Below are 23301 nucleotides of genomic sequence, written 5' to 3'. Positions count from 1 at the left end.
TTCAGCAGAAAGCTCTCAGCAGATAAAGAGTATGGTTTGAAATATTTAGCTATAAATATTTGGAAATATCGTGGTGCCAGTTGGATTAGGTTTTTTTTTTTTTAACATTTAACTCTGTGAAGTACAGTTCACAGATATGATCTCAGGAGAAAAGCACATAGCATTGTTAAAATCATTAAGCATAGGAATTTATTTTTATTAATAGCATGCCATCCATAATAAAAATGGCAAAGAAAAGAGGAAACATGATGAATGGTGATGATGATGATGGATGCAATCTGAGATGGGGGTCTCACTATGTTGCCTAAAGCTGGTCTGGAACTCCTGGGCTCAAGTGATCCTCCTTTCTTGGCCTCCTGAGTATCTGGGATTGTAGGTACCCAGCACTATGGCTGGCTCCTAAAAGGAAAGATTATTCAAACATAAATGCTTTTACTAAGATACTTAGTGTAATCAGGCTTTATCTTCTCTTCTCTTCATGAGCTTGCTCTCCACAACAAACTACTTAGAGGAATTTGAACATTCAGTGCACTTTACTCATCTACTCTTTAATACTTGCCAGTTTTGAGATTTTGGTAAAACTGATTTTCAGTACTTGTCAATTGCCCTTTAGTTGTATTTTTTTTCTTTTCTCTTGTAATTTGTGCGACTCTACCCGTGCATAAATCTATGTTCTTTTCTTAGACCACAGGGGAGTGATCATGGGATGGTGTTAGCATTGATTCTCAAAGCAGGAAAATTGGTCCGAATGTGTCAGTGCTGAATGAATTCCATCAGGAAAGCTTTTGAAATATTTTGGGTGTTGTTTTACATTGATGAACTTTTGCTTAGTCTTATCAGTTCATTTTAAATTTCTTGGATGGATGAATTCAATTACATGGATTAATAAAGTCCTGAGAGTGTCAGAATTGAGACTAAACAATATCAGGCTGTGGCGAAAGAGGGTTTTAAGAAGCACTGCACAAGTGACCCTGAATATTGAGTCTGAGCCTCCTTGGTTATGCCCTCTCTGTCTGCCACAGCAGCTACCTCCAACTATTGAGAGGGAAATGAAACATGGGTATTTTCAGGGCAGTAAACAGAATATTTAAGGGCTAGTGCATTTAAAAATATATATGTAGTGGCCAAGCAGCTTTAAATTCCATTGTGATGTGATTAAAGCATTTAAATTCATTTTTCCCAACTTCTTTTGCCTTCTGACTCCTGCGCATGATGGACAGGTGTGCGTTCAGTGTGTGTGTGCCCACCGGCCTGTGCGCATCCCTCCATGTCTGAACCCAGGCTTCAGTGATTCCTAGAGCTTGTACAATCACCTGATAGAAAACTTTTCATTTAAAGATGAAATTACTCCTTGGAGAATTTTCACCAAAGGCAAAAAAGCACAAAAATTCTTTTCCTCCTCTCTCCATGCCTCATTACACAGAAATAGAGGATTCAATGTTTGAAAAATTATCATTTTTGTAGGTTTTATTTGTGGTACGTGAGAACTGGGAAATATAAAACTCAATTTAACAGATGCTGTCTCTGTTTCCACAAACCACCTCCCTCTATTATCATATTATCTATCATCTATATGATAATATATAATATATATACACGACATATATTATATATATAATATATATCATATATGAATATATATGTAAACATGCATATAAGTGTGCAAATGTGCATATAAATATATATATAAGGAGTGTGTGTGTGTGTGTGTGTGTGTATAAAAGCAATGCACCAGAATTGCTTAGCTATTAAGGTGCTAGAAGTCTACCTCACTTGATGCTGAATTAGACACCTTATGCTGAGGGTAAGGGTATCAGCTCACAGTGATGGAGTGAGCGCCATTCCTAAGGAATGATTGGCTAACCACCAAGATGCACATCTAGATGAAAAATCCGCGGTGGCAAATATGGTAGGGCTGCAACTGTGAGAAGAGGAAGTGTGGTGTGTTGGTGAGAGCCACAGATCCTGAGAGGGGATGCTGGATTTCCATTGTCTTACCGCTAATTTACCATCTGCCCTGAGTCATCAAAATTACCCTTCAGGCCTCTATTAAGTAGTGTAATAAGCACATTTTATTCTAGCATTTAAAAAGGGGCTCAATAAGAACCCTGGCAAGCCTACAGACTTGGCAAAGGTAAGGGGGTGGGGGAGGAGAGAGAGAGAGAGAGAAGGAAAGGAGGAGGGTTTCCGGAGAAAGTGGGATCCAGTGTGCAAACACAGCAACCTTTTAAAAAGCCTCACTCTCTGTGGAAGGGGAGTGTAGGTCACCATCAGGGAGTGCCTTGGGCACCTACCAGATTTGTCCCTGCACCATCAATTGCCTCTCCATACTTTATCATCTTTCAGCAGGATCTTGTGTGAGTGAGGAAAGGTTTCTCTAAAAACACAGTTTCACATCCTGCCCTGTCCCCTGAACATGTTAATATGGTCCATGAGTGCACAGCATGTGTGCATACTGCAGTATTAATTCATGAGTGCTGCTGGCATTTCAAGCCATCTAAAAGCTTAAAAGGGAAGAGGGCAGTTTTACTGTGTTTAAAAAAAAAGACAAAGCAAAGCACACTATCTGAACTTATGGTTAAGTGAATTTCGCTTAGTGATTTCCAAGCATTGTTTTTAAGCCCCAAGAAAGAATTTTATACTTATTTTTCCCCCTGAATTACCAGAATTTGAAGTTGAGTCCATGTACCTTTAAGGGAGTATGTTTTCATAAGAGCAAGATGTGCACAGGGCTCTAGCAAATTGTAGGTGCTCATTAAACAGTGGTTGAGTGGGTTGAGTGATTATATGGTATGTTCTGGTTATCAAGCAGATGCAAATGGAAGCCTCTAGGAATATCAATAGGAGTGTCAGCATATCAGACCTTAAATGCTCATACATAAAAAAAAAAAGTCAGCATTCCTCCTTCCCCAGTTACCAGTACACACAGGTAAATATGTATCTGTTTCTCACCACAATTTCTCTGTGTATGGATCTTTCTTGGTCCCTTTCTTTGGATAGCATCATTGATTGGGGGATGGGTATATAGAGAATCATGTTGACTGAAACTACAAGCCTTCAAGCATTATGAGAGACCCTGTTTAGATAGGGGTAAAAAGTTTAAGGGGCGGGGCTAACTCAATGTGGCTCTTCTGACAGTGTGGGATGGTGCCATCCAGTGACCCTATCTGCTCTGCTACATGGGCCAGTGCAGTATGCATGTGTGTATGTGCATATGGACACTTGCAGATGTGGAAAAGGAATGCACATTGGTGCATTCCCAGGTGGCTTGGTGACTCCCTTGATCAGAAGGGACTGAATTGCTCCCTTCTGGAGATGTTCCAGCTCCTTCAGGCCACTAGAGATCATTTACTAAAGAGACCCCAGTGATTTGAGAGAGGAAACAGACATCCCCAAGGAGAAATCTGGCTATTGGTGGGTGCAGCCTGTCTTTACACTTGGGAACACTGTAATCATTTCATTAATTTCTTCATAGCCGTTATCTGACCTCTTCAAAGTCAAGATTGCTGGGTTCAATTATTTACCTTTGTTCTTTATTTTATTTTTTTTTGGTTCTGGGGATTGAACCCAGAGGCAATTTACCATGGAGCTACATTCTCAGCTCTTTTTTTTAAACTTTGTAAAATTTGAGACAGGATCTTGCTAAGTTGCTGAGGTTGGCCTCGAACTTTTAATCCTTCTGCCTTAGTCTCCCAAATCGCTAGGCTTATAGGAGTACACCACACCAGTGGTATTTATCCACCTTTTTGAATGGGAACAGTAGGGTAGACGTGTTGGCTTTTTTTTAAATTGTTTTTTTTTGTTGTTGTTTTTAACTATTTATTTTTGGTTTAAAAAATGATTCTGGCATCATCCTGATGTGATGAATGATCAGCTGAGAGGGTGCATCAAAGTGCTTTGTATACTGTAAAGTGATTTATAAATATTAGATATCAAATTAAACTTGATGGGGTGGGGAGGAGCGAACCACCTGTAAAATCATGTTATTCCGAGGTGAAAATGAGATCAGTTTGCGTTCCCTGAGCACACAGCAGCTGGGAGGCAGCTCAAGACCTAGCAAGCTGTGCATGGAGCCCGCACGGGTTCACCCTTCTTCCCAGATGCACACAAGCTGAACACACCTGTATGTAGATGTTCCAGGGTCGGCTGGGTCAATCCATGCCATTACACTGAGAACAATAGTGACTGCCTTTTATTTAGTGCTTGCTGCATGCTTGGCAATTTACATATGTTATGTCTGCAGGGCAGTATTTTTGTATCCCCCTTTTATATTTTGGACCATTAGGGTTTAGAAAGATTGTGCCTTGTCTAAGACCATGGTAAGTGCGCCATAGCCAGCTTTTAGACATGGATCTGTCTAGTTTTACATTTTATTTCCTCTTTTTTTTCCCTGTGTTATGCTGCAACTAGGTAATACTGTATATTTATATATTTGAGTGTGTGAATGCAAGTATGTGAGGTGTTTTTAAATTGTACAAGTTTTTTTTAGATGTTTTACCCTGTCTAATATAGGAGATCACACTTTAACCCAGAAATACCCTATATATTGCTTAATCTACTCATTTATTCAAACACATTTGTATCTACTCTATACAGACATTTTCCTAGAATGGAATATCTTAAGGATGAATAAGATATAGTTCAAAACATTCAGAATGTAGAACTGTAGATGGTCACAACAAGTTATCACAAGGCAGAGTGAAATGACAGTCATGTGCATGGGGTGGTCTGAGTGCTCAGGGAAGCAGATGCTCACTCATCCTGGGGACCATGCATGTGTATCAGGAAGGCTTGTTGAGGGAGGGAGGTGGACTGTGCCTCAAATAGCAAGATGGAGGTCTTCAGTGCCCAAGGTCAAGCAGGTTTGGGCAGGATAGTCCAGGCAGAGGGGAACATGGGTCTAGAGTGGTAGGCAACAGAATGTCTTCCAGAAATCCCATGTGGTTGGGTGTCATTGGAGCTCAAGGAACAAAGAGAGGAATGTCCCTGTGGAAGATTAGGAAGGGCTTAATATACTAGGGGAAGGACCTCTAATTTTATCTGTAGATAGTCAGGAACAATGCATTCATTCAATACACATTTCCTGACTGGTCACAGTCAAGCATTGTGCTTGAAGCTCAAGATGCAATGATGAGGGCTGGGGATGTGGCTCAAGCGGTAGCGCGCTCGCCTGGCATGCGTGCGGCCCGGGTTCGATCCTCAGCACCACATACAGACAAAGATGTTGTGTCCGCCAAATACTAAATAAATAAATAAATAAATAAACATTAAAATTCTCTCTCTCTCTCCCTCTCTCTCACTCTTTCTTAAAAAAAAAAAAAAGATGCAATGATGAGTCAAATGGATGCCATCCCTGTCCTCATGGAGTTTATACTCTGGAAGAATTGAACTTATTTCAAACTATGGAGAGATGAGGGCTTGAACAAGATCATTAATCACTAAGATGGAAAATAAGAGATTCATTTGAACATGATTTCAGAGTAAAAATGGACAAGATGTGACGACTGATTGGATGAGGCGGGGGGGAGAGAGAGAGAGATATCACAGATGGTTCTCAGGTTATACCATGGATGGATGGTCTGATACCTGTTAGGATGGAGGATAAAAAAGAATGAGTAGGAAATTTGGTGCAGTCACAAAGAGTTTAACCTTAGACTTGTTGAATGAGGCAAATATCTTTGCATGGAGGTAGTTTAGCAGGTAGCTAAAAAAAAAATCTAAAAACCAGAAAATTTATAGGCATAAGTTTGGTGGCATGGTAGTGAAAGAAATTGTCCCAGGAAAATATGGAAGGTGATAAGAGGACCTAACGTATGTAAGGCATAGATGAAAAAATAGTCACCAGTGGATACTTTTGTTTAGGGACTCAGGGTCATTTTTGAAGGTGTAGTTTAGTCGTTGAAATACTGGTGGTACAGTAACCAATAATAATTCCATTTAGTTTTGTAAGTATTATTGCCATCTGAACTTGAACCATGCATTGCACTATCCAGGAAAGAATACAGGAGCCTGCAATCAGAGGAGGTCATTACTTCTGCCAAACTACCAGATATCATTCAATTGCCTTCTAAGTAAAAAATGCCATGCATTAAAGAATAATAATAATTTTGGAGTGTTCAAGCTATCAAAGAGAGAAGAGGTAGGGAGACTCAGAGTTTGCTTCAAATATGATGATGGCTGTCTTTTGGAATCAAAAGGATTAGAAAAAAAACATAAGCAAAAATTAAAATTGGCTTTTATTCTATGTGATATATATCTATATCTATATCTCAGCCAACAGGAGTGTTCTGATGGACTAAGGCTTTTAGCTAGCTGTCTTTATTTTTGAATTGAAATGCCATCTTGAGCACATTGGCTATCAATGCCCAGTTAGAGTGTAGACTCAAAGATTTTTGAGGCCTTTCAGTTATGGTTTTTGCATCTAGCCCCGTGACCATCTTCTAGAGCTGTGATTTTCAAACTTTTATAGAATCACATACTCTTTTGTGAATCTAATGAGAAATTACAGATACTGTCCCCCAGGGGAAAATATTCCAGGATATACGTAAACCCAACTGTTGTTAAAACAAGACCCCTCCCCCAGAATCTTCCATAGGAGGTCCCTGGACTTCAGGTTAAGATTTCTTATCTCTATGAATTTCCAATAGGGGAGGACATATCCATTGCTCATTCTGAAATGATATGCATTGAAGAAAAAAGTGTGTTTAGGACTTAATTTAGAACCATGACTAAGGTTTGCTATACATCTAATGTAATGCATCGTTGATTTTATTCTGTCAGCCCTACTTTATAAGTGGCCCCAAGCAACTCACAACTTCACAGATAAATGTACATAATCATATGCACATATTTTATTTTAAAAATAATGATGTTGTTTGGTGTAACCACATGTAGACCCAGAGATATGTTGTTGTAACTGAGATTCTCTGGTAGATGGATTTGGGGGGAATTCTTTCTGATTAGGGCTTTCTTACATATTTATATTCCAAGAGTTCATGAGCTATTTCTGATACTTGGACTTTAATCATGCTTAATGAACTGAACTAAGCATAATTCTTGTTCTGTTTTGGTAACCTTGTGGATTCCTTCTAATGCTGAATTTCAGATGACTCCACCATTCTTGAAATGCTAACATACAAAATGGTAATTCAAGAAAGGACCACAAAAGTTAGATTTCATTTCAGAGAAGTGCATTCAGTATTCACAGGCCTTCCAGAGGAGTGAGGCTGTGAGAAGAATATTAGGTGGAGAATTTTGGCTCCTACCTTTGATGAACACACAAATTTAAACATATAGGTTGCACAACATTTTGGATAAACTGAGGTGGAATCCAACATTTCTTGCATGAATGCCTGTATAATGTGGCAATAGCTGTGAGAAAAGAGGAGCCCAGCATCTAAGACCCAACACAATGAAAATGCAATGAATCGGAATGCCTCACAGATCATAGCGGAATCAGAATTTCCAGCAAGGAAAATCTTTTCATGGTGAATTAAGTGGTGGATGAAGAAAAATGGTGATGAAAAAAGGTAGGCACAGATCACAAACACTGGGCTCAGGGCTCACCGCTGAAGATTTAAGAACCTTAGCTAAAGCTATGCAGAATAGAATGTGGAAAATTGAATTTACTAAACAATTAAGCATTGAATTAATCTACATCCTGCACAGTAGAAAAGTGGGGGAGGGAGCGGAGCAGAGCTGAATAAATCAGTGGAGCTCATTAAAAGATAGTGAATATATCAGGTCTGTTGTAGCATAAAGGAGGACAGTTTCCTGTATAACATGGAATCATTCTCTGGTTCTAAGTCACCTTTTTGGAGTCCTAGTCTTAATCAGATTAACAAACGTGGTCCTGATGAGGTTAGTCTGTTGCTCTGTATTTTAGCTTGTTATCACTAGCTTTTCTATTAATTACAAGTCAGATCACCAGTCAACAATAGTAGTGAGGGACAACATAAATAAAATGAGAGTGCCCAGGAGATGTCACTCGCAGGATCTCATGCATCCTGAAACTCCCACGGGCTCCTGCAGCCTCCCACATGCCTTGCCGGTCTTTTGTTCAATTACAGTTAATGCAATAGTTTGCCATTTTCTCCTTCTAATTATATTTTCAAGTGGGATTTGTAGCACATAGAAAAACATCCTTTTACATGTCGAGGCACCGGGGTTTTGTGCCTGGCATTGTCTGTCCCCTGGGTGCTGTACCATTCTTTCTGCAGAGCTCTGAATAAACAAGTCCCCCTTTTAGAGCTGCACTTGTACAAACTGAAAATTTATGCATTAACTGTTTGCATTCTGAGCATGTGTTCCAGATTACGTCTTACAGCATTCTTCTGGTATGCTGAAAAATGTGTATATGCAAAAAGCCCTTCTTTCACAGTTCCCGTATCTCTCTAGCACAGAATCAGCAGATCAGTTAGCACTGCTTTTGAGAATATATGTAATGGGTGAGCCAAACATACAACTGGTGTTTCCTTCTGTGACTTTATATCGTTCTGGGGGCAGCATTAGTCTTCTGGCCAAGGTTATGGAATAGGAGACAGTTAAGCACCTACTTCAGGAGCAGTGAATCTCCCCTTTGATTGCTATGCAACAAGCCCCTTGGATGGAATCTTCATTTTTCTTCTCTCTGGGTGTCTGAAACATTTTGATCTCCTTAGCCCTTCTTATTTTCTCCGGGATGGGAAAATACTTTTCAAGAAATAAGCAAAGAGTGCTTTGATATTTCTAGGCATATTAAAAATGTCGGAAGGGTCAGTAAACTTTACTACCCCACAATCATGAACCATGGCCTCATATGACTGAAATGATGTATACATATTTTGCACACGAGATCATCCTGCTTTTCCATGAATAATCTTGAAGACAAATACCACTCCCTAGCCAAGAACCAGCTTTCTCTTCTGCATCATTCCTACTGTGCGGGATGACCAGTGAGTGACTCATGAGGCTGTTTTTGAAAGCTCGCACTAAAAGCTAATTAAAGTCTTTTCTGGTGATAAAGAGAGATTTGGGAGAAGTATCGCCATGATTGTTTTCCCCAAGAATTTAATTTACAGCCAGTTTTTCCTATCTGAATGTTACTTTCAAATGCACCCAGTGATAAGAAGCAACATCTGTTTTCCGTTCAATAGTACAAGACGGCTCGGCATGGGGCTGAGTGTACACAGTCCATGTGAATCTATTGTTATTCTCATTTCTTTTTTGTCCCTGTGCCTGGTCCATTTGCCATGTACCATCCGGCAAACAGCTGACACCTACTAGCTATTATGGACCCAGGCCTAATTGTGAGATCTTAAAAGCTCTACCATGTTTGTCTTCTAGTATCAGAGGCCCCCGTGAGCCACATCAGTAGAGACCACTACTCTCGTTTTGCATTTCCAGAGTAACAGGCTGTTGGGTCAGGGGGTTTGTTTGATGTGAAGAATAGAGTCAGAATCAAGCAACAGCATTTTCCTCCTCCTTTGCCTGATACGTTTTTGTTTTCCTTGGTAATAAGGCTTGCAGTTACTTACAGAATAGCTATTTGTGGATTTTATTTTAGCTTGGAAGCAGAAATTGGCAAATTGTGAAGGTGCCATCCAGCTCTGAGCTGGACCGGTCTTGAAGGGGGATGGGAAGCTAGCGTGCTGTCTATGCTGGCCTCCCTTCATGGAGTCACCATGCGACGGGATCATACCCAACAAGTGTTAACACGCAGCTCTTATCTGGATTTCTGATTTGTGCCCCCACAGCCCTCTTGGAACAGAGATCATGATGATACGGCGTCTACCCGCTCAGGAGGAACCCCAGGCCCATCCAGCGGGGGCCACACGTCACACAGTGGGGATAACAGCAGTGAGCAAGGTAGGGGAGGTGTTCTCATTCTCTTTTGATACTTGTTTTATTTTCAAGGGTTGAAAAATCAGAAATGTCTAGTTAGTTACTCTCTGTACAGTTAGTTCCTCCTAGAACACAAATCCCGTAGAATGTGAAAATCAGCTCATCCTACGTAATTCCCTTGCCCTTTTCTTCTTCTGTGCCATCCCAGTTGCCTATTGCCTGTCACCTGGCCACCTCTATGAAACAGGGTCAGTGAATTGACCGAGGGCAAGACTTGAGAAGTAGATTGGAAGTTCAAATATGCATAAACAGTATGGCGCTAATGCCCTGCCATACAAATAGAAAGTATTATTATCACTTGCCCTTAGAGGTTTTTTCCAAGGAATCATGAAGAAACACCCATTAGGATCCCAAGTTAACAATGTCTTCAGTTGCTTAGAAGGCGTTGGGCAACCCACGCTGGGCTTTCCTCTCCCTTGGGTTGAGGCCATCTTTCTGCTTTTCCTTATATTAACTGAAGTGTGTGACTTCATTGCAAAGCCAGATTAAGTGAACAAGGAAGACATGGAAAGATATCGGCTTGTGTTGTGCCATGAACATACACACACGTGTGTGCATGTGGGTCTCCCGGGATGTGCATGCTTGACTTAAGTGGCAGGGAGCGAGGTTTAAACATCAAGTCAGTCTTCAAGAAAAGCTGAATGAGTATCCCCACAACTCAATATTGCTTTTGATGAGACACTCCTACAGTGGATTTTGTGTTTAATTAATGCAATTAAAGTTTAAAAGAGAATTTTTTGACTGAATATAGAAAGTCTGCTTTCATGGAGTTGACTGTGGGCCCACAGTAGGTACATACTTTAAAATCTGGTTTTGTGATCATGTTTCACTGGGGTGCTGTTAGGCAATGAAGGAGTTTTGTTGTCTAAGCTAGTGGGACTATACCAATCAGAATTGCAAAGTCTATAATGAATTTAGCGCGATTCATCTGAAAACAAGAACAGGAAAGTTTTCAGGTCGGGGGGGGGGTGGTTATCTTGTTTTGTTTTGTTTTTAAGGCACATGTATGCTACTTGCCCTGGGAATAACTTCGACAAACATAATTTTAAGCATTTGAGACATTTTATTGTTCAAAGAGAAGTTGCTGACTTAATCACGAGAATAAGCCTAGTAAAAAACGGAGCCTGTAGTAGTAAACTAGTCCAGAGCCTAGGCAGAAGCAGGTGACCTCTGACCTCTGACTTTTACTGGAAGATGATATGCAGCATAAATCCAAGGGGCCTTTTTTCTTTCAAGTGCATATGTGTATGTTATGGCGTCGCTGTTCACAGCCCTGTAGTTAAGGCAGCGTCAGCACTTTTGATATATAAAGTCCTACTTTCAGAATTCTACTTACATTATGAGTTTTCAAAGAGGTGTAAATGGAATCTAAGTTCTTTTTTTTTTTCCTGTAGCCCAAAATTGCTATGTGGGGGTCACAGCCGAGCATTTTGTTTGTTTCTCTTTCTTTTTTCATTTCTTGTTTTTAAAAACATACATCATCTAAGGATGGGCAGGCAGTTTGGCTGCTGCATTAAGGCTGGCAGACAGCTGAAATGCGCTTGAATTTAAGACTGTGATGCCTAAGTTTTCTCCAACATAATCTGATAAGAGGATTTTCAGAGGGCAAATGCCCAATGCCAGCTCTTCCCCTCTGTTGAGCCATATCAAGGAGTTAGGAATTTTGTGTGTTTCTTTTAACTTCAACAAGTGATCTCCCAAGGGCTATTTAATAGTGAATTTGATTATAACCAGGACCCAGGGACTCGTCCATGTTATTGGTTTGTCACTTAGAAAGTTTGCCTTACATATAAAAATATATAAATATTTTTTTAAATTTAAGACCACCACCTTGGGTTTTTGAAATGAAAGGCTTCTCATTTTCACATAAATCACTGCATTGGAAGCCTCTCAACTGAACCGTTTTAAAACAGATGGCAGATGAAGCAGACCTACCCCCATTTGGCAGATGAGAAAAATAAGATATGGACAAATTTTTGATTTCTTGAGGTGGCAGCACAGTGCCTGACCTAAAATCCCAGTGTCCTGATTATGCATATAATGTTTCTCCTCCCCATACCCTCTTCCTCATCTCTCCACCAAATAACTAGTCCATTACTTCACTGTAATCAGATAAGAACTTTCTGTGCTGCCCTCCCCTCCCTGCCCTCCACCAGCTGGGCAACAGAGGTAGTGGGAGCCACACTTTTAGGTCTTCTTTGCATTTCTTTCCTTGGTGGGATTTTTTTTTTCCTGCAGTGAGATTTATTCCTGCAAAGTGCAGAACGATGCCTGAAAGTGTTGCCAAAACAACTCTTGCACATTTCCATGTCAGCCATGACCCTTATAAACCCTTTTTTTTTCATCCCTGAGACCTGTGGAGCTGGGTCTTTGTGCAGCCTTTGGATTAAGTGCGTACAGTGGCTTGTCCATGTTTTCCCTGTCTTCCTCTTCTGGCAGGCATGGGTGTGTGTAGGCTGTGCCAGCATTTGGCCCGTAGTACATGTCCTAAATAGTTATTTACACAGTTTGAGTCCATTTTAGTCAACTGGGTAAATAACAGCCCTCTTCAAAAGATTTATAAATCCATAAATATGTCTTTATACATACCCAATAGACAGAAATAACTCAATCTGTCAAGAACATATCCAAAGAGGTGTTTCCCCCACAGACAGGAGTAATACATATTTTAAAACTTTCTCTACTGTCTTATTGGTACTGCATTGCCTTTTCCTCGTTTCTTTTCCATTTCCACCACTTCATTATGGCACCTGTGGTACCAAAAAAGAAAAAGAAAAAAGAAAAGAAGGAAAAAAATTCCTTGAGCTCTGACCCTCTCAAATAGCCTCTCTGCCACATGGTGCTGGTATATAACACTCTCTCTCTCTCTCTCTCTCTCTCTCTCTCTGTGTGTGTGTGTGTGTGTGTGTGTGTGTGTGTGTGTGTGTGTCTTTTAATGAGTCCTAGTATTTTGGACTTTCAAAGTAAATAAAATAAAATAAGTCATCCAGAAGTTTCCTAGTGCCCTAACGTATTTCAAAAGACAGTAATGGCTATTTCTGGTTAGAGCTTTTTGCAGTTTGGATGTTTTGAGAACCTGATCATTTTCCAAGTTAGTAAGTTATCATGATTGATGAAATAGTTTTAGAGCAAATTTTTACATAAGTATTAAAAAATGAAAGAAAATCCAATCCTGAGCATTCTAAAGAGAATGGACATAAGATCTGCAATTAGGAAGATACCAGAGATATTATGCAAAGACTTAATGTTGATTCATGACTTACGTTGTACAGCTTTCCCCACACCTAAATTATTTGTCACGACAGCTTGTATCTGTGTTGTGTCCCTTCATTTAATAGTAACACCTGTGGCCCTTTGCCTAAGCAAGCCCCCTTGAAATGGGCGTTTTTGAAAGGAAAGCTTCACTTCTGTGTTTGGCTGGGAATTCTGCTGCTCTTACTATGACATTGATTTTGCCTACCTTTCAACTTCCTCAAAGCATTTCCAAAGATATTAGATAGAGTCTTTATTTTATCCCTGTCAATTATTTGCTATTTTCCTACTTTTCAGGAGAAAAAAAAAATGACTCTGAAATACTGGAGAGTAGTTGTCGGAGGCATCCTGGCCTCTGGGTCTCTGGGCTTTGTAACTACATCAGGATGGAGTGTTCTCAGGATTCCCAAGTAGTGTCTTGTAATAGGAGGTTCAGGTTGGCAGATTGTGTCCTTCAAGTGTCTTTTTTATCCTACTGTGCGCAGTGACCTTACTGACCATGATCGGGCCCCATTCCAGGAAGTGTGTGGTTTGGAGCAGGAGAACCAAGCAAACCTTGTTCCTCTTCCCATGAGATTCCTGATGCAGCCACTCTATGCCTCACCAGCAGCTTGAGCTATGATTGGCCACATTTTGAGTTTGGCATGTCTCCCTTTGTGGTCCAAAGTCAAGGGAGCTGAATAAGTGATAAAAATAAAATAAGATTTTAAGGGCTGGGGATGTGGCTCAAGCGGTAGCGCGCTCGCCTAGCATGCATGTGGTCCGGGTTCGATCCTCAGCACCACATACAAACTAAAATGTTGTGTCTGCCAAGAACTAAAAAATAAATATTAAAAATTCTCTCTAAAAAAAAAAAGATTTTAAGGACTGTCAGTTAATGTAGGTATTTCCATCCCCCACTTTGTGAGCCAGGTCATGGAGGATGGGGGGGGGGCAAGGGGACTTGCCCAAGGCCACATCCTGGTTGGTGGTCAAGTTGAGATGCATACCCACCAAGTCTGAGTCCAGAGCCCAAGCCCCTAAATACCACATCCCATTTGATGTAGTACTTTTTGTGTGGCTTAGAAATAGGAAAAGAGATCATTTGCCAGACATTCTTTCTATTACCAATTCGGCAGCTTTCTCCACAGCCGTCTGTACTGGTCTGGTGCTGGGCTCTGTAAGGGTGACATGGCTTTGAACATGACAGAATCAGCTGAGACTCCTAGGGGAAGACTGCCTGGGAGTAAGAACCCAGTTTTGTTTGCTAAGTAGAATGGCGATTGAGCTTTTTAAAGGAGAGCGTGATGATTGATATGATTAATTTGTATTATGTATTAAGAGCCTATAGCATTTCACTCATTCAGGAGTTATTGAATTGAGAATAAGAGCCCAGAAATCAAGTCAGGATTTCTCTTGCAGAACATTTCCCACTTAAAGCTCATCTTATTTTCCCGTTTTGTGAGGATCAAGTATTATTTTGACAACAAAATTTGGTATGAAACATTTTCAAACAGAGAGAACTTTAATGGTTGCTGGCACCTCGAAAACCCATGTACGAACTTCTCCTTTTGGGGGCAGGTCTCAGATCAACAATAGTACCACTAGAAAAAAGAAAAAGCAAAACCACCATGTTTCTTTAAAAAGGAATAACTGAAAAGCACTGCTCTTTCTTTATAATATAATGTATCCATCGTTTGCAACGCCCTCCCACGGCCCCACCCCCTCCACACCAGCTTTTGTATGAGTCCAAGCAACCTATGGCAGAAAGCAATTCCATGTTTTATTGAGGGGAATCTCAAGGCAGTTGTTCCAGACCTGTGAAGCCAGCAGGCAGAGCTGCCTGAGAGGGGGTGGGGAGCAAGAAGGGAGGAGGTGGGGAAGGGGCCACATTGTGTTCCGGATGACTGAGCAACGATTTATATGCCAGCTCTCCTTTTTACATGAAGAAGAAAAGTAATAACAGCCCAAACCCAGGCATTTGAAACAGTCAGCTGTCCGATGAATAATGGGATAGGTGGGAAGGAGCTTTCTGATTGGATGTCTTAATGAGCACATTTCGCACAGAGTTTGGGCTGCAGTTCCCCTTGACCTTTGCCCTTTATTGACCAAACTGACACTTCATTTTTCACATACTTCCAATTATGGCTAGGCTTAAGTGTTGCCCTCCCTCCTTTATTTCTTTCCTATGGACAACTTGAGAGTGGTCGAGGCCACAGAAGATATTTTAATTTGAAAAACTACCCTTGCAACTCAGGTTTAGGGGTGTAATCTGAAACTGCTGTCTGTTTGTAGTTTTCTTCAGATGAAAACACAAGTTATCGCCATTTGTTTAGAAACAGTTTTCTTGGGGGGGAAAAATATTTCGAACTGATTTTGAAAACCAAGTATTTATAATAATTCGAGAACCTTGAAGACGACGGGAAGTGTTTCAAAGTGGGTTACTTTCTTTTCCTTTTCTTCTCTTCTTGTTTGGCTTCATCTGTCTGTTGGTCAAAGTGACTTGTCTGATCCACATTTGTTCACACTTGCTTCTTAAGCTTCGCATCTCTCCCGGGACTTCTTATATTTCAAGGGCACTGCGATGTATTTTGGCTAATACACTTTGGAGCGAAAGGGAAAAGTAAAATATAATTGTGACCACAGGCCCCCGGGTCTAAGACCATTGCACCCTGTGTGTTACTTTGCTTGTGTTTAATGTTGGGTTGCAAATTAAAGTGTGGCCTTTGCATGCGGTGGCAGGCAGAATAGGAAAATGATTTCCTGGTGGGAAAAGTCAGGTGTAAAAAAAAAAAAAAAGAAAGAGGAAGTTATTATACTCCTCAAATCCCTGTTATCAAAAGGTCCATATTATTAACTTCTCAAACATGTCCAAATAGATGTTTAGATTGAGAACTATTTTCCCAGGAACATCTTGTAGTACACTCCCTTTTCTTTTATTGACTCATCAAATGTGGGTAACAGTTTTCTGTTCTCCATTTGCTTGGCTTCTCACATCACGAGAGCGGGTCCTCTAAAAGGACTAACTGCATTTCGGGGCATGAACTTGGCCATAAGCATTTTCACTAAAAGTACATCTTCTCTCTATTAGGCCACATCACTAGTAAACTTGAGGTCACTGTTTTTCATCTTAAACAACCAAAGCATGCATTTGAGATTATTTACAGCCAAATAGATTTCCTTCTCTCACACCCATTATCTGTCTCAGAAGTGGATGAAGTGTTACCTACTTTATTATGTAGCCCTCTGGCATATCCATGGCATATTTTTTTACTATAATACGGTAATAAAGGAATATGTAAAAGACAGACAAAGGTTCTGTCTTTTTCTGTAAGGTGACCTCTGTTACCAAGTAACTGCTTTACTTATGAGCTTATTAAAAACTCAAAAAATGAGCTTTTCATACTTCACAGGCATTGATGTGAAAATGAGCTGTCCTGTGAGTAGTTTTCTTGATCATTTTTAGAACAATTGATTAGCCAAAGAGCTCCTGTCATTAGTTGACATTGACTGATAGCAATTTGTCACAAGCTCTGAAGGTCAGCTAGACAGTTGGAGTTTCAGCTTGTCTTTGATTGACCTTTACTGATTCCATCCTCATGTGATTGGGTTTGAATAGGTCTGACCCTCGATTGGAAAAGACAGGACATTAGTCAACAGGGTCATTTCTTACAGTTTCTGTTGATTGCACATTTTTATTTATGTGTGAACTCTTGGTCTGGATTTCTTGGCCATTTTTATACTCTCAGTTTTGAAACTTAAAAGGTGTGATATTTATTAAGTGTCGCCTAAAAGCCACAATTCTGTTTTCCCTTTGGTTTGCATTTAACAGAAGACTTGCTATGTGCTGCCACCAAATCGCCTACTGACACTGGCCTTTGCCACCTGGGCTGATCCGGGGGTTTTGTTGATGGATGGAGTTTTGTTGTTGCTTTTAAGGAATACAGACTTCAGTGTGACTTGTAGAGCTTCTAAAATTATACACTCATTCTTTGACTTTTCTAGAATTAATTACTTTGTCTCCCAAGACTCATGCATTATTTTTAATAAATGGAAATGGAGCAGTAAAGAATTATGAATAATGATGTTATGTCATTTCATCATTTAGCTTTGCAGCCAGAAGCATGAACATTTTTTTTTTAAGGTAGCTACTTTTTAGTTTCATTCAGTCTGCTATAAACTAGAGAATTCTCTCTTAGCTAGAAGAGTACTAGGGTTCTAATGAGAGTGGAATATATTTTCTGTTGTAGGGGACCAGGAGTTAATTGTCCATAACATTCAGGTCTTTCCTTTCCAAACTGTAAGATATCTTCCTAAGCTGCATCATATGTAGAAGAATAGCATTCATAATCATAGGAACAGCATTCATTTTGTTGCTTTATGTAAATACTAAAAAAAAAAAAAGGGCGAGCTTAGCTTAACAATGCAGGTCTCAATCTGTAATTATTTCATTCAGTTCTTTCTTTCCTCTTGTTCCTTCTCACCTTCCCTTCTTGTCTCACTCCTGTGTTGGATTTTAAACTATAAGCAATAACTCGTTTTTCAGGTTGGCCCTCCCAGCTGTTCCAGGGCCACCACATACAGCCTGGTACAGCCTAAACATGTATTTTAGTTTCTCCCCAAGAAAATAAATGAGGAGAGAATCCATTGTCCCAGGTGGTGGATTCTTCACCCAGTGTCATTCTTGGCAAGGCAGAAGTGAGGAAGTTAATTTTAGGGAAGTATTCATTTAACATAGCCCAAGGAGATAAAAAAGAGTTTAGCATCATAATCTCTTCTGTAGACAAGCCAAAACGTTATCAGGAGTTGTATTTAAGGGGGAAATGTAGATTTATCCATTCTAGTCAAGTCATCAAAATGGATTAAGTGCTTACTGTGTGTCAGGTGGTTTGTGTGAGGCTGTGAAAATGAGTAAGTAGGTCATTATATCTGTCCTCAGGAAGTTTGTGTGCACCAACAAGGACATCAAGTGTATGAAAGCGAAATGGTCACTAAGTACTGGGGGCTCCTAGGGTGCTGCAAGTTGTACTTATTTGTCAAAATACTAGTGACCCAGCCTGGGTAACTCCATGGTCAGGACTGTTGCTGAATCACATGGTGTGGCCACCCAGAGTCTCTGCTCTCTGGACCATGGGAGCCATCATCACTTTTATCCCAGTTAGTCACCTGGCTGCTGACTCAAATTGATCTTCATGGAATCTTGACATCTTAGTGGGGGAGGGGAATCCTATAGCAGTTTGGTGAAGTCAAGGGAAACTTTTTGGAGTAATATTAAAAATTATAGGATAATATGGGAAAACAATTATATTGAAAATCCCATTATTAAAAAGTATTTTTAAAAAGTGGATTATATTCTTCCCCAGAGCTCCCCCCTTATGGTGAATTAGCATCCATATATCAGAGAAAACATTTGATCTTTGGTGTTTTGCAGTTGGCTTATTTCACTTAGCATGATATTCTCCAACTCCATCCATTTACTGGCACATGCCATACTTAAATGCATTGTACTGTCATGTATAACTAACTAAAACAAATAAAAAATTATAAAAAGGTGAATTGTAACATAGTAATGTAAATACTTTGTTAAATATGCATTTGCATAACAAGATCTACCCCAAAATCCATTGTCTACTGCATTTTTGAAGTAGTGATGAATGTAAGTGATGTGTTAAGGTATTTGTATCAACTCTATCATGATATATGAATATGATTTCCACTGGGGAGAAAGTCATAGTCCCTGCTAATAGTTCAGTGGTTTGTTACTTATCTATGTACATGCGTGAAGGAAATAGTAATTAGAGGTTAGTAAGAATAAAAATAGAATTTTTACTCCTTTTTAGTGACATATACATCTTCAATTCTAACCATAGACTCATTGGTGGAGGGAGAATCCATGTGGCCCAGGGAAGAGCTTTCAGCCTTATTTCAAGTATTATGGCCAGGAAGTAGTCCACAAACCCCCAGGTTTGAGCGAGTGACTCTCTTCGATGCTGGTGTTCTGTGTTCTTATTTTTTACCACATGCTGAAATGAGCCATAGATGGGTCATATGGGGGTTGTCCCTGTCAGAAGACTGCCTGGAAAGGAATTATGTATTCTCCATCTTTGGATATCCATTGCTCAGCTCAGTTACAGGCACATAGTCATTGATGGATCCTCATTTATTAAACAGGACTAAGTACTCCTTCCTGTTTTCAAGCTGTGATTACACTACATTCCCTCAGGACTGATTTCTTCTGGGTGCCAGAAAGCTAATCTCCCATGGAAATCTGTCAAAGTATAAATAGGTGCCAAGGTCTCACCTGTCCTGGCTCTCAGAGATGCATTTCAACAGCGGCAATGAAGGAAAGACTCGATGAGGAACTGTTTCCGAAGTTGGTGGTAGATGATTTGGGGGATGTCATTTAAATTACACCACCTATGTATTTCCCAGTTTTTCCTGTTCCTCTCCTTGGATACCATCGGGTGCCCATCAACGGGCTTCTAACAAAAGATATGGAGAGATAGCCCCAGCATTTTGGGATCTTTTGGGGGATTGTAGGGCTGAGGGTGAGAATGGATTCTGAGACAGAACCTTGAAACAGGAGTGACTATGTTACCCTTGGAGGAGGTTTTTATGGTCTATACACTTCCCAGTAGCAGATATGATTTCATCCCCTGGGATGTGATACTTAGCTCTGCCCCTGAATTCATCTTCCCCCCCCCCCCATGAATGCTAGCACTAATTAAAGATGGTAGTAGAGGATTTGGCTGTCGGCCTAGCAAAAAATAACCCAAACAGTACATTTATGCCAAGCATTTTCCTTAAAAAGATGTAGGCGTTGTCTACCTCTTTGTATTGATTGGTCCCAGAGGTAGAGTCGGTGAAGTTGGGTTTGCTCAAGTGTCTGGCTTTGTGGATTAGTTCAGTCTTGCAGATAATTTTCCATAATTACTTAACCTAAAAGCATTCTATCTGATTAGTACAATTAGCTTTGGCTTACCCCATTTACCAATATAACCCATATGCATTCCCTCCTAAACACAGCTTATTTTATTTCCTAACAAACAATAAAGTGGAACTTCTTTTTACTTATTTCCACTTTAGGAGGAAAAGAGAACACGATTTTATATAACAAATCTTTTTTTTTTAATTTTTAGATGTTGATGGATCTTTATTTTATTCATTTATTTGTATGTGGTGCTGAGATTTGAACCCAGTGCCTCACACATGCTACGCAAGTGCTCTACCACTGAGCCACAACCCCAGCCCTTATATAGCAAATCTTAAATTGTATTCACAGTCATATGTTTTAAGGAAGGGTTAATTTAAGAGTAAAGGCAGAACATATTTTGTCTGTCAATAATCTTTTTTGCTAAATTATCAGCATTTAATCAATGCTATGTCTTTAACAGTTTCATTTTTTTTTTTTTTAGTTTGACTCTTTGCATCCATGTTCCTATTGAAATGTAGCTATGACACCAGGCAGGTAGCACCGTGACCTCTTTTTATTCTTTGATGCCTTGGGATAAAAGCATATGCAGATGTTTCTTGCCTTATGAAAGGATTATGTCCTTTAATCCCATAGTAAATTGAAATTATCAAATGCAGGAAGTGCATTCAATGCACTTTGTAGAGTATCATTTATTCATCCTTGTGGACTTGTGTTTGGCTAGAAGATGGGGTTCCCTGCCCTGCATCATGAGAGAGCATCAAACTGCAGGCTCCTAGCCCAGGAAAAGACCAAATTTTGAAATACGGTTTGTATTGAATATGAATCACTTTTCCACCATTGAAAAGTTGAAAAATATTCTAAGTCACACCATTATAAATTGGTACAATCTGTATTGAATTTTAAAATGCATATATCTTCTCCCTCTCATTCTAAGAAAGAATTTAAGGAAATTAACAAATTAGATAAGTATACAATTACGTCAAAATAGTAGATGAAGAAATTAGAATAAAAGGAAAATGAGCAAGAAGACAGTCATAGAGTAGTAGTTCAGAATAATATGAATTACAAGATCATGGATAATTGCTGGAAGTAGGTAGTTAATTTGGCTCCGAGCTTCCTAACAGTCAAAACAAAGAGTGAAATAGAATTTACCAGATTTATAGCATTCTTGGACATTCCTCAGAAGAATCTTTTTAACTGGAATTAAGATCTAAAAGAAATTCTCCTCATGTCTTCACACAAAGACCCAGTGAGATGGCGTAGACTGATATTCTCAGCAACATCTGTATGACTCCTTTTAAATTCCTCTCAGCTCCTGGCACAATGCTGGAAATATAATAACAGTACTAACTTATTTGATTGCTTGATTTGACTAGATGTCTGGAATCATATTCAATCAATTCTTACTCATAACTTTTTGGTATTTAAGCTAGTCGTGATTTCCATGATTGGAACAGGTGATAGCCTGTTTTAATATGACCCAAGGTACTAATTGTTTTGTCATGCCAACAGGCCTTTCTCCACTTGTCTGTCTCCTTCTGAACTTCTGACCATTTTATGGTGGATCACCAGCTCTACTCTCCCATCTTCTCTCCCTCCTCTTTGGGGCCAGTGGTAGGGGTGAGAATGCTCCTGTCAATCTGGCTATTGTCCCCTGAAACAGGGTTCATGGAGCCAGAGAGACTCAGATGAGCAATGGTTAGACTAGGCATGGTGTGGGACAGTGTTGGGATGCCAGAATGGAAAGATTCTGGTGCACTGTCTTTAAAAAGGAAGGTTTGGAGGGAATATTATTTTCGCCTGTGTAATTGAGGGAGCTGGGCCTTAAGAATATTTGCATTACCCCATCTCAGTGCCAAGAACATCCCCTTATGTAAAAGGAATGAATTTAGTGCAAATAAAAGGTAGTGTTTGATACTGTGAATTTTAAGCTTAATGAGAGGACTACTCCTCAAGATAGAAGAGATGAAAACAGAAATAGTCTCACCAACTGAATGAGTATTAATCGAATGTCCACTGCATCCTGACGCTAGATGTGAGAATCCAAAGTCAAAGAGGTCATTTCTGGAAAAAGGAAACCGATAGTCCAGTGAAGAGCAAACAGTTGACATCTCAGAAGTTATGTCTCATGCATGAGTAGGCTTGGTGCAATTTGTAGGCCCAGGATGGCACCCAACAGAGATGCAGGAACTCCCTGGCATGACAGGCATTCTTAATGGATCACAGCCCCCTTTCTCATTCAGCCTGGTTAGAACTCAGATGTGGGTCCTTCTGCATACAGACTTCAGTCATGGTGAGACTGGCTCTGCCCTCAGAGTGAAAGTTAGCCCTAGGAGAAATTTTTTTTTTTAAATTCTGTTTTGTTTGTTTTTAAATACCGATCTCTCATTCCCCCAAGGGAGTGAGTCTTTCATGGAAACTTGGGACAAATAGGGAAGAAGAGCACAGGAGGCAAAGGAATGCATTTGTGTAAAGGTGAAAGGAGAAGGAAAGCACGACATTGTGGAGGCTTTGCGAGTGCGTCAGCATGAATAGAGGACAAGCTGTGAGCAAGGAAGTGTGTCTGAGGTGACACCCAAGAGGTGGCAGGGGCCAGACCATGAAGGATCCTATATGCAGTCCTAAGAAGTCTGGAGTTTGTGTAAGAGGCTATGGGGAGTCACTGAACACCTTAAGTAACGGCATGGTCAGATCTGAATGGAGGAGGGGTCAGTGCAGGGGGAGGCTGGAGGCAGCCCTGTGGTTATTCAGAAATCTTGAGGCTGTGAACGAAGGCAGAGTGAAGAGGCTGGAGAGGAGGAGGGCTGCACAGACTGAGAGACTGCATGGATGTGGGTGGGGTGTGGTAGGCGATGGAAGGATGGAAGGATGTCAAGGTTTCAGAAAATGGGCTGTGTGGACTACAGGTCCCCTCGGGCATGCCCGTTGTCTTCTTAAGCATAGCTCTCTAGAGGCTGATGCAGCAAATGCAGCTGGACCTGGATGACTGGCTGCCCCCCCCCCATGCCCTTGCTGGGCAGAAGTGACAGGGTGGCTCACCAAAGTCCTTTCTCCTTCCCTACTGCACTGCTTTCCCTCTGGAGAGGGCTCTGGCTCCATGGGGACCAGGGGCTGGGTGGAAAGGAAGAGGCTAGCCAGGCTATCATGGGAATTCAGTGACTCATTTCATCAGTTTACTGCTCTGAAAATGAGGTGACTTCCCCCTTTGCTTGACAACTGATTGATGAACACTTCCTGAGTGCTGCCGAGGAGCT

At 40.4% G+C, this 23301-nt stretch overlaps 1 protein-coding gene across 4 annotated transcripts in view; it reads left to right on the top strand.

Moving 5' to 3' along the window:
- Positions 1-23301, top strand: part of MEIS1 (Meis homeobox 1) — a 138059-nt gene that overhangs the window by 19747 nt on the left and 95011 nt on the right. For all 4 annotated transcript variants that reach the window (XM_081264459.1, XM_081264458.1, XM_081264461.1 and 1 more), the window contains exon 7: positions 9735-9846. In XM_081264459.1, the coding sequence (XP_081120585.1) occupies positions 9735-9846 (112 nt within the window). The remainder of the gene's footprint in view (positions 1-9734; positions 9847-23301) is intronic.

Source organism: Spermophilus citellus (assembly GCF_964194105.1).
Source record: "Spermophilus citellus genome assembly, chromosome: 13".
NCBI lineage: Eukaryota > Metazoa > Chordata > Mammalia > Rodentia > Sciuridae > Spermophilus > Spermophilus citellus.
Note: the sequence above shows the minus strand (reverse complement) of the source record. Positions and strands in the feature narration are given on the sequence as shown.